The 12014-nt window shown below is 43.8% G+C and overlaps 1 protein-coding gene across 1 annotated transcript; it reads right to left on the bottom strand.

Moving 5' to 3' along the window:
* Positions 1-880: 880 nt before the first annotated feature.
* ARPC3 (actin related protein 2/3 complex subunit 3) lies at positions 881-11813 on the bottom strand. The gene is made up of 7 exons (XM_005298672.5): positions 11653-11813; positions 9753-9852; positions 7548-7624; positions 7176-7244; positions 4570-4696; positions 2372-2466; positions 881-1149 (listed from the first exon to the last, which is right to left on the bottom strand). The coding sequence occupies exons 1-7, from the start codon at positions 11656-11658 to the stop codon at positions 1087-1089; spliced, it is 537 nt and encodes a 178-aa protein (XP_005298729.1). The 5' UTR covers positions 11659-11813; the 3' UTR covers positions 881-1086.
* Positions 11814-12014: the final 201 nt, after the last annotated feature.

The raw sequence follows: 12014 nt of genomic DNA, 5'->3' as shown, positions 1-12014 counted from the left end.
TGTAAAATGTCCCTTTTACATCTAATAGAATTTCACACCTGTATCTCCAGTTACCGTAATGCAACTTTCTAGTCACTGTGACAGCTTGCAGTCCATATTAGAATTACACCTTGTTCCACAGGGTGACATTATAGACACAGTAATCATTCTAACAACATATTACACTTTTTAGTGAGGCAAAAATCTCATTGAAAGGAGTATAGCCTGAACAAAGCTTCAGGATCAGGCCCCATATGTCTTTCATTTTGTTTCCAATCAAGAAGAGAGACTTCTCAATGCAAGGCTGGCATTCTAGAGTGAGAGGTAGCATGGACTGGTGCCTAAGGTACTGGACTAAAATGCAGAGTGACATTCTGGCCTCATTCACTGGAGTCAGGATTTTATCCTGGGATTCTACTTCCAGCTCCACTACGGACTTCCTACGTGACCTTGGGCAAGTCACTTCACCTGCCTGTACTTCTTTCCCCTCTTATCCCATAGGTGTCTCGTCTATTTACATTGTAAGCTCTTCAGGCCAGAGAACATTTCTGACTATGAGTCTGTACAGTGCCTAGCATAATGGAGCCCCTGTCTCCATTGGGGTCTCTAGGCACTACTGCAATACAAATAAAGCGTTGATTTTTGTTAAAGCTATCTACATTCATAAGAGATAAAGCAGTTATCACTTGAAATATAAGCTAAGTTTATTGATACAGGAGTAAAATTCACTGTGCTTTACAATACAGCATGAGTGGCCTTTTGACCAGGGACATAGATCTCAGTACTCTATCCAGTAGAGTGTTTAGATGCTCCTTTACACATCTCTGTTTAGGCTTAAGTCAAATCCTACCTTATATGTACCCACCAATAAATAACAAAGCAGCGTTGATCTGAAACAGCATGTTAGAAATCATTTTTTATTAAGCACCAGCTTAACATAATTTGCGTACAGTACTCAAATGGCTTTCTGTTCCATCTTCCCCCGCAGACTGACAGCTTTTCCTCATAAGCACTTATTCTTCCTTGGTATAAAATGTATATGAAACAAAGGCAAAATATTTTATACATCTTGCTGCAAAATGCTTAACATTGTATCTCATTGCCTCTTCATTGCCCAGGTCCTGACAGACTCTTATTCATGAACTGCCTCTTCACGAAGCAGGTCCACCACTAAGGGAAAGAAATACAGTGGGATCAGAAGATATACTGTAGCAATTTCCAGGTAAGAAGATTGAGGCAAAACAAAATAGGATTTAAAACCAACTCAGATGTAATGGACCTGATCCTGCATTAGTTGCACATCCAATTTTCTCCACTGGCTTCGACTGGAGTTTTAGATGTGCAAGGAAGGCAGGATTAGCCCCAAAGTGTGGATTAAGTCAACGCATTGTAGTATAGAGTTGCAGTCCCAGACTCATAGTTAAGGCTGAGGTGATCATTTCGATCTAAGCCTTTACTTTCCACTACTTATAAAAAAAGCGGATTAAGAGTCTCATTCTTAATCTCAGTCCAACTTTTTTTTTACAAAAAATGTAAGAAGTCATTTCAGTCACTTTTGAATTAAGTGAACATAAAAAAAAAAAACCCACACAAGATTTACTTAAAAAATGTATTGTCTTGCACTTGACTCAAAAGCAGATGAAGTCAAGACTGTGGATATGGCATGTGGCTGAATCCTCAGTGACTTGTAGGCAATAATTCTGAAAAATAAATTGGCTTGATAATTGTAAAGTTACTCTTGCTTATGTGCAAATGTCTGCCTAGCCAGTCAGGAACTGATGGATCAATTAGCTATTTTTGCTACTCATATCCGTAGCGAAGGGCTTTCCCACATAGGAGTGATCACATCAGACCCAACTTGAATGATGCTGAGTATCCTGAACGCCTGCTGAATTCAATATAAGGAATTGTGGGTTCTCAGCTCCCAGGATGTGCTCACCACTTCACAGGATTGGACCAACAAGTGTTACAGCCCTGCTCTTTAACAGGATGCCTCTACCTGTGCAGCCTAAATTGGCATTTGCTGCCATATCACATTACAAATGTTTGTCTTAATTGCTTTTCACTATTCCACTAGCCCCTTAAGTCTCAGGATTCTTGCTTGACAGGTTCTCCCCCATCTCTCCCTGCTGTTTTTCCTTTTTCCCCCTTGTTGCTCTACTGCATTCCCTGCCATAGACAAGCATTCCATAACTATCCTTTCAACTCCTTGGTCTACACTTGACACACCTTTTAAATAGCAACCCAAGCCAAGTTTGACATGATTTGTTACATTATTTCTGGGGTTAACATTTTGAAGAAGGAGCGTGCCTCAAGCGTCCACCAGTCATAAAAGAAAGACAGCCTGTAATTGGGATAAATAACCACCCAGTCATTGAGAACGGCATCTTACCTTGCTAGGCTTGTCACTTTGGGGATCGAACACCTTTTCACAAAGCCTAAGACCGGTTTCTTGTCTCAGCTGTTGCAAGTAGGCCCTCATCACCTCTAAAACAGAGCATATACCAATACAGATTGAAATACACAGGGTTAGAACCAGGTCAGATTCTATCCAGCCAACTGCCTCACTATGTGACCTTAGGCAAATCACTTAGGGTGGGATCCACAAGGGTACTTAGGTGTTGCAACACTGAGCGCTGCGATGTCTAACTTTCAGGTGCCTAGAAAACCACAAGAACAACACTGCAATCCAAAAAGCCCGCATTAGGTGCCTAGACTCCTATACAATGAATGGTCAGAGAAAGGGGTCTTAACAAATGTGATCCACAACAGCCACCATGCTAGGAAGGGAGCCATCTAAGCTAGCCAATTGAAGATACCAACCTGAAAGGTGTGTGCTAAACCCTGTCTCTCTCTCAGGTGCTTAAGTCTGGGATGCAGGGTAGTACCTAGGTCTGCTAGCAATCCAGGAACCAGTGGAAGATAGGCGCTTGGTCACCTATGCTGCATGGGGTACCCAAAACAAGACAACCAGGTGGGCAGCAGAAATTTCCCCTATAACTTTTAGCCTAGTGGTTAGAACGCTCATCTGAAAGGTGGCAGGTCCCTGTTCAAATTCGTTCTCTCCCTCAGAAAGAGGAGAGACTTCAACCACATCCTGGGTGAGTACCCTATCCACTAGGTCAAAGGTTATAAGGGAGGTCTTCCTTTTCTTCCCCCAACCTCAGCTATTTTGTGTGAACTCGCGTGGGGGGCCTGATCCAGTAGTGGTGCTCACAGGCAGCCTACCAGATGGGACCCCCATATCAGACACAGGCAGCCAAACACCTATCTTTCCCAGTTGGTGAATCGCTCTGGGGCTGTGGTGTCCGGATGCCTATCATGAGGCAGTAGTGCGTATGGCTGGAGAAAAAGAAAAAAAAAAAAAAAAAAACACTTAGGGCACGTCTACACTTAAAACGCTGCAGTGGCACAGCTGTACCGCTTCAGTGAAGATGCTACTACACCGAAGGAAGAGCTTCTCCCGACTGCGTAGGAGGTGGTAGCTATGTTGATGGGAGGCGGTGAACATAGCACTTTCTACACCTGGGGGTAGGTCTATATATAACTGTTGCTCAGGGGTGTGGATTTTTCACACCCCTGAGCAACATAGTTATACGGTCATAAGTTGATAGAGCAGACGTAGCCTTAAGTGCTGAGTTTAGGGACCTACAAGGCTCAGTGGCAGCCGGAACTCATATCAGTATTCTAGGAAAACATCTGTCTTCAAAAGTCAACACAATAGTATTATTGCACTTGCTTTTCTGTTGTTCCATTACAATTTTAATTGAAGGTCAGGTATGAGATCTCTGTAAGTGTTTCCTTAGCTATAATCTGAACGCTACCAATTATTGCTCTTCTGCTTTGCTTAGCTGTGTTAGAATCAAAATGCATAGAAAGGAGCATTGTGGATTTCCACATTTATAGTCACTCTGACTGCAAGAGTAAATTTGCTCAATTTACAAGTGAAAAAAGTAACTCAACCAGGGATCTTTTTGGTTCATGTATTAGCAGTAAAGATTTTACAGGTTATGTCCTGCCTGCAATTACACCTCTGCATGTCTATGGTCTTCTGTGGGATTGTCCAAGCATAAGAGTAACAAGGTGGGTGAAGTAATATCTTTTATTGGACCAACTTCTGTTGGTGAGAGAGACAAGCTTCCAAGATTACCCAGACCTGAAGAAGAGCTCTCCAAGTTTGAAAGCTTGTCTCTCTCACTAAAAGATATTACCTCACCCATCTTGTTGCTCTAATATCCTAGGACCAACATGGCTACAACAACATTGCATACAAGCATAAGAGCAGAATTTGGCCCTATAAATGGAACTAAGCTAGCTATTCAGTTGACAGAGCTAGAATAGGGTCCAGCTCCCTCCCTCTTAGCTCTGTTGGCTCTACAGGGCTAGTAGAAGTGAAAAATAAGCACACCCTATTTTTGTTCCTAAAGTCAGCAGATTTCAATCCAAGTACACACAGGAGGCAGAACCATCAATTAAGAAGGTGCTGTTTTACATAGTCATTTTTCTGGCTTTAGCCACAGAATTAATCCAGGCTGTGAACTGCAGGCCAAAGCATGGCTTTAAGAGACACATGGCTACTTTTATTCTTACCATCCTCCTGTTTGTTGCCAGGTTTGGCATAGAGGGCATTGAGTGGAAAGCCAGGCTCTCCGGGGATTGGGAAGTTAGTGATTCCTAACGTGTACATTTCCTTCTCTCCTTGGCCTTTCGAATTGCACTGGAAGAACCAAACAAGAGAGATCATTCACAAAACAAAAACAAAACACACACACACAAGCTGGTGCAGCTGAAATGTTATATTGATACATATCAGGGCTTCCCTGAGGAGAAAGTACTGAAGAGTCCTTATGTATCTATCTAATTAAATGAGAAAGGTCTTTATAGAGTACAGAGCCCCTGTACACTTGCTTCTACATCAGAGGCTTCCTGGAATATCTGTGGCTCTGGCAGTTGGGATTGATGATTGGTCTAATACCTGTACAACCCCTACTCCTGGGGGAATTCTGCGGCACTGCGTATGCACAGCATTCTTGTCCCCCCCAGATTTCTTTGCTTCCCCGCAGAAAAAAATATTTTCTGACGGGGAAGCAAAGGGAAGCCACAAAGGCAGTCATGCGACCCTCCCCAGCAGTATGTTTTGGATGACCAGGGCAGCCGGCAGAGAGGTAAATCACTGTGGGGCAAGAGGCGGGACTGGGGAAGACCCAGCTGGTGGCTCCTACCCTGTGCCAGGCACAGCTGCTAGTCCCGACTGGGCTGGGGAGGACAGGACTTCCTCTTCCCCTGCATGGCATCCAGGACCGGGGTCAGACCCACCCCCAGATTTCTCCCCAGGCTGCAGGAAGCTCTGCAAACTCCCCACCCATCGCTCCTCAGCTACAGGGGGCGGGATCACTGTACGGGGAGCTGCTTCCCCATCTGCCCAACCCCCATGCATCCAGACCCCCTCATACCCAGACCCTCCTGCTGAGCCTCAGACACCCAGAAACCCACCCCACACCCTGCCAAACCCCACTCCCCCTGCACCTTGACCACCCCAACGAGCCATCCGCAGCCAGATCCCCAATCCACCAAGCCCCAACCAGCTGCACCTGGATCCCTATCCCACTGAGCCCCACTCCCCCCAACATCTGGACCCCCCCGCTGAACCCCACACACCCGGACCCCCCTGCCGAGCTCTATCCCCCCCACACCCAGACCCTGCCCCACTGAGCCCCAACCACCTTCACCTGGACCCCCCTGCAGAGTCCCATTACTGTTGCACCCAGAACCTTCCCAACAAGCCCCTATGCATCCTGATCACCTCCTGCACCCAGACTGCCCCACACAGAACCCTCTCAACCCACACATGAATGCCCCCACACTAGGCCCCTCCGCACTTGGATCCTGCTGGGCTGAGCCTGCCTGCCCACACCTGGTGCACCTGGCATGGAAGGGCAGGGCCCTGGGGTGTTTTTGGGGCAGGCTCAATCCTAGCGCTGTGTCAGGGTTGGGTGCAGCCTCACTACTGAGCCATGTCCCGGGGCGGGGGAGCTGCAGAGAGATCTCCCACTTCTGTGCAGCCAGTGGCCTGTGCTCCCCAATGCCATGCTGGAGCCTCCACATTTATTTGACAAATAAACTTTTGCAAAATGTTAAAATATTGTGTGCAGAATTTTTAAGAATGCCCTCAGGAGTAAACCCCTAGTGTGGACACAGTTATACTGGGATAAAGGTGCCTTATACCATATAGCTTATTTCCCTTCCTGTACAGGACCAGCTATACTGGAGTAAGCACCTTTATACCAATATACCTGGGTCCACACTTGGGGGTTTGAACCCCTTTAGCTGTAGTGGTATAGTTAAAACAGTACAACTTTTCTGCATAGACAAGCCTTAAAATGTAATAAAGTGGCCAAATTCTTCTTCAGACATGAATGCACAACCCCCACCAGCTTCAATGGTATTGTGCACAGATATAATCAAAGGCCAAATGGGACACGCAGTAGGAAGAGAAAGTTAAAGAGCGGAGAGATGTAGGGAAGGGAAAGATTACGGTGAACTTGAATTGGGTGCTTTCAGATTTGAGGAGTGGGTGGGGAGCAGATGATGGAAAAGCTGGTAGAAGCTGATGACTAACAGTGGTATTTGGATAGGTGGGGAGGGACAGAAAGAGGCAAGAAGCAAAGAGGCTAGAAAGATGAAGGTTATACAGTACTTCATGCTCTCTTTCATCCTGGCTACAACCCCCTGGAAAAAGGGGGCGAGGAAATAATTTTGAAACATTAAAATAAAGGTTTACAATGGAAATGCTGACAGGAGCTAAAACCATGGCAGTGCTGGCAGGACCTGCTATAAACATACTGTCCATGTGAGAATATTACAGACCCAAGAATTATCAACATTACTGGGGAACGGAGAGCCAGGGAACAATAAGAGGAGCACAGCACTGGGTGTCAGGAATTCCTGCCACTCACTCACTATGGCCTCGGGCACGTCACTTACCCTTTTTTACAGAGAGGTAAAAACTTACCCACATCAAAAATAGGGTGTGAGGGCCCATGTTGTACAGTGCTTTGAAGCATTACATTCTAAACAACAGCGTTTTGCCTATCTGGGTTTCCACGCTGCCTTGGCAAATCAGCAGAACTGGCACATTTTTGTTGCCATTTATTGTATTTTCTTCCTTCAGCTTAAATTCAACTCCATTTTATTACCTTTTGCAGCTTTTTTAAGCATTCGGAAATGTAGAGAGTTATGTAGATCAAGGTTCTGTCAGCCTCATTCTGCAAAATAAAAGGAAGCAGAAGCCACAGCCATTTGTCAGCAGCTATAAAAACAATCACATGTTCAGCCTATGTTCATAAAAGAGACACATTGACAGCACAGGAGACACATTTACCTTACTTAAAAATAGTTTTAACTAGAAAAAAAACGGTTTCCTGCATTATATACGACATACAAAATATACAAATTCTCAGAACTTTAAGCTTATTGCAGTGAAGTAGTTCTAACATTTCAACAGGGTACCACACTCCAATAACTATTCTGTGCACAGGGTTTTAATATCTTAAATCATCATTTCTTACCTTAATTTCATAATTCTTGAAGAAGACATTTGCTTTGAAGTAGTAGATGGCTTCATCTATAATATCTGTGTCCTTTGCTAGCAAGAAAGGTGGGAAATGGGAAAATTAGGCAGCACTTAAAGAGAACATCACTCGCCATTAAAGATGGAAACAGATGAGCAATATTTGCTGAGACCTACAGCAAATAATACCACTATCTTTCATTTCGCTCATTTGCAAAAACAATCATTCTTACAAAAAACAAAGCCGCAGTGGTTTCTTGCCATTTCCCAGCAAAGATTTAATAGGAAAGTAAGTGCTGTGGTAATATCCCATATGACCATGGCCTCATTACTTGCACACAGCAGCATGTACTACAGGACACTTACTATAAGATGAAGTGTCAATGAATTCAAGGTATACACTTGTCAAAATAAATTTTACGATCAAGCAGCTTTGATATTTTTAAAATCCTAATTGCTCACTCCATTATGGGCAATAATCCAGTAATTCTCAATAGGTCTCCCGTCATTAGTGGGAAATAATGAGGGTTCGGTTGTCATTAAAATGCCTTTTGAGACCAGTTCTGGGAAAATAAACTCCTCTGAAATACAACAGAAAATTAAAAAAAAAAAAAAAAAACTTTCACTTTCCTCTTTAAAAATTTACAGAGCAAATGATCTCATAACATTATATTCAGCAGGCTCTGGGTTTCCTTAACAGAGCTGTAGAATCATCTGAATCGAGATGTTTTCCCATTTCAAATTCAAATGTTGTAATGCTGCAAGGTGGACATGAGACATTGTGAAAGACTTCACAGGAGGGAAAATATTGAAGCAGTATCCAATTATTATAACAGGCTCTAGGTAATGCCCCACCACCATTTAAAAACCTACTGAAACCCACAACCCACAGTTCTGAATCTTGACAGCTGCATGCTGCAGCAGGAACTAGCCTGAAAATAGTGAATTTAGGTTTAATTAAACACCAAAACCAAGAGAATTATGGAATGTATTTAAAACTACAACAGGGTCTCCTTAGTGCTTATAAGCTTATGCACTCTGGAGGCATTAAAGAGAAAACAAATCAAATGTGTTCACCATTGAAGATACACCAGGAAGATATCACATTATTATTTATTATGGCAGCGCACCCGGAAGCCCCAGTCAAGATCAGGGCAAATGTTTGATCACATCACACTGTTCACTCTGCTTACGTGTTACACCCCTTTCCCCTGCCCTTCATCTGTCCTGTCTGTTTAGACTGCAAGCTCTTGGGACTGTGGATTCGGTATTTGTATCTAGCACTTTGGCACCCTGATCTTGGCTGGTCCCTAGACACTACAGTAATAAGGCTCCATTCCACTAGATGCTGTGTAAACGCATATGAAAATATGGTCCCTGAAGACCCCAATCCCACCATTGGGTCTGTGCAGGCAGACCTTTGCACCTACTGGGAGGCCAATTAAAATCAGTGGAGCTCCACATGCATGCATATGGATACAATTACAGGACTGCTGTCTTTGAGTGTAAGTGACATATGAAGACCCAAGATGATAAAATGCCTAACAGAAGCAAGGGCTAGAGACAGAATACTATTTGGAGCTGAATAAAGCAATTCCCAGAGGCAGAAGGAGGGGAAAACAAGATGGAGTGAAAAGGAAAAACAAAACAAAACAAAAAAAACAATTCAGAAGCAATAAAGCTACAAATAATTTTGTACAAGAGTTACAGAAAAGGGAGAATTTCACAAGACAGTATTGAGTAGAGTTTGGAATCAGCTTAACGGTGTTTTAAACAGCAATTGAGAGGGACACATCATAAAAATTAGATCAAAGGATTCCTTTTCACTCAGGGGCTTGGATGGGGAAGGGTAAATGTCTCAGATAAATGGCACAGCACAAGGAAAAAGCAAACCCCAATGCAACAGCATCAACAGCCACCTGAGAGCCATTTTCCTCCATCACCAGGAAGTACCCCCGTTTCTAATCTGTCCCTTCCTCACTCTGAGAACTGGACACACAAAAACTATTCAAAAGCCTCAGTTATATAATGTTTATACAACAGTTCTCTAACCATCTCCAGATCACCCATGTGAAACATCCATCAAAGAGATGCCTAGTGCAGCATTTAAGATTGGCTTTGAATGGACTGCAAAATAAATAAATAAACAAACAAACAAATGCAAATATGGAAATAATGCTTTTAAAGAGTGTTGGGAACCTACTTTCCCTTGGAGCTGGTCCTTTGAATTGACTTCTAATGGGTAACAAAGCCATGTTCCCAATTAACTTGGTATCAGAGTCCATTAAAGTGGAGTGATAAGCCTGTAACAAAGAGGAAGGCTGATTGTAAACGATAAAAAGAAAGCAAGCATTTTTCTCCCCTGAAAGAATAAAGTTACACAAACTTCCCACACATCTCCTCCAAATGATGGATGCACAGTTTATCCAGTTAATAATGATCCAGCAACCATACCTTGTGTAAGTCCATTGCTATTTTCTCACCTAGCTAATTAGGCCTACGTAACATTCTGGGGGGAAAAACTCCTACCATGGAACTGCCATAGGCATAGTCTCACCAGTGACAATAATGGTGAATGCTATAACGTAGACCAGGTCCGCGGGTGTGTTTCATCACCATGTTGTCTAACTCAGAGCAGGTCTCAAAGACATGGTGGTAAAAATGCTCATATCCCTCTCCATTTCCACTCCCAGTGAAGCTTTAACAGTGGACACTTTCCAGAAAAATGTCAGTGCACGCACCTTAAGAGTCATATTCTACTTTGGTGCGTAAGGTTTTTCTTGACAATTGCAATACGAGCCAATGCTGTATAAAGGAGGGTTATTCCAAAATATACATGCACTTAGAATACATGTTTAAGATACTCTAAAGCCCCAGTGTTGGTGGGGGGGGGGGGGTTGTTTCTTTGTTGTGTTTTTTTTAAATATTTTAATATGAAAATAATTTTCACCTATAATTCCCCTAGCTTATCAAACAAGGAAATATTCTTAATTTTTCAAAGACTTTTAGTGACTGGAAAGGCTCACCTGGTCCCTAGGTTTTGTAGTGGACTGGGGGGGGGGGGGGGGGGGGCTTGAGTGAGGGCAATCATCATATATTTCTACTCTATTTCAGTATGAAGCTAAGTGATGCAGGACAACAGTGCCTTTCAGCCTTAGGAACGCTGTGTAAAGAAAGTTACACAAGCTAAACTGGGATGAAGTTGCAATGTAAAGGCCCCAATCATGCTACTGGCTCTCTGAGCACAGAAGACCCCTTCATCTGCACAGAGCCCCACTTAAATCAACAAAGGTCTGCCCACCCAATCTAATTGTAAAACAGGGGTAGGCAACCTATGGCATGCGTGCCAAAGACAGCACGCAAACTGATTTTCAGTGGCACTCACACTGCCCAGTCCTGGCCACCGGTCTGGGGGGGCTCTGCATTTTAATGTTAATTTAAATGAAGCTTCTTAAACATTTAAAAAACCTTATTTACTTTACATACAACAATAGTTTAGTTATATATTATAGACTCATAGAAAGAGACCTTCTAAAAACGTTAAAATGTCTGACTCGCACACGAAACCTTAAATCAGAGTGAATACATGAAGACTTGGCACCCCACTGCTGAAAGGCTGCCGACCCCTGGTGTAAAATCACAGCCAAGTGATTTGGCATCCACAAGCCTATATGAAGCAAAATCCTTTGCAGGAGACATTGACCATTATTAGTGCTGTGGGGTTTTCACTGTTGCTGACTATTGCCATAAAAGGAAGTTCCCATTTTTTTCAGTAGAAGTGACACTTCCCACAGCAGCAGCTACAGTTTCACTCAGCTTCTTCCTATTTCTAAACAGGGAAAGAAACCCAGATATGTTGTTACATTTAATAACCTACCCGATTCCTTTAAACCCCACTGCCGGGCTGCAGATTGTGAAGGGAGAAGATGCAAAGAGGCCCAGTTTATCACCCCGGGGCCTAGCATCCCCATAGCACTTTCCTGCCCTTCCCTGGTTAGCAGCAACCCAGAGCCACTGCCTGTTCTCACAGGGCAGCAAGATGCAACACAAGCAAACACCAGAAGCTGGTGCATTGTAGAACTGCACGCGGCTCTTTCCCTTACCGGCATTTTTGGTGGCGACAGTTCAGTTTCACAGGAGACAGAGCAGGAAGCTGCTTCAGCCAGCAATGCAGAGCTTGCAAAAGCCAGCCCTTCCTGTCCCACCCAAGGCTGCTGCTGCAAGCAGGAAGTGATTGTGCAGAGGGCAAGAGCTGGCCAGCAGGGGGAGTCAGAGCACTAAGAAGACACCTGCAGCTGAGCCTTTGAGGGTAGAGACAGTGTGTGTGCCTACACACACCTAGGAGAGGATGCTTTTAACTGAGACCAATTTTGCCCCGGAGTCACCATCAGAATTTTGTCACACACACATTTCCATCTGCTGGCCTGGCAAGTCAAAATTAGTCTATAAAAATCATCTTGAGTTC

This window comes from Chrysemys picta, chromosome 15 (assembly GCF_011386835.1).
Source record: "Chrysemys picta bellii isolate R12L10 chromosome 15, ASM1138683v2, whole genome shotgun sequence".
Taxonomy (NCBI): Eukaryota; Metazoa; Chordata; order Testudines; family Emydidae; genus Chrysemys; species Chrysemys picta.
The sequence above is the reverse complement of the archived record's forward strand: the minus strand, read 5'-3'. Positions and strand labels throughout refer to the sequence as shown.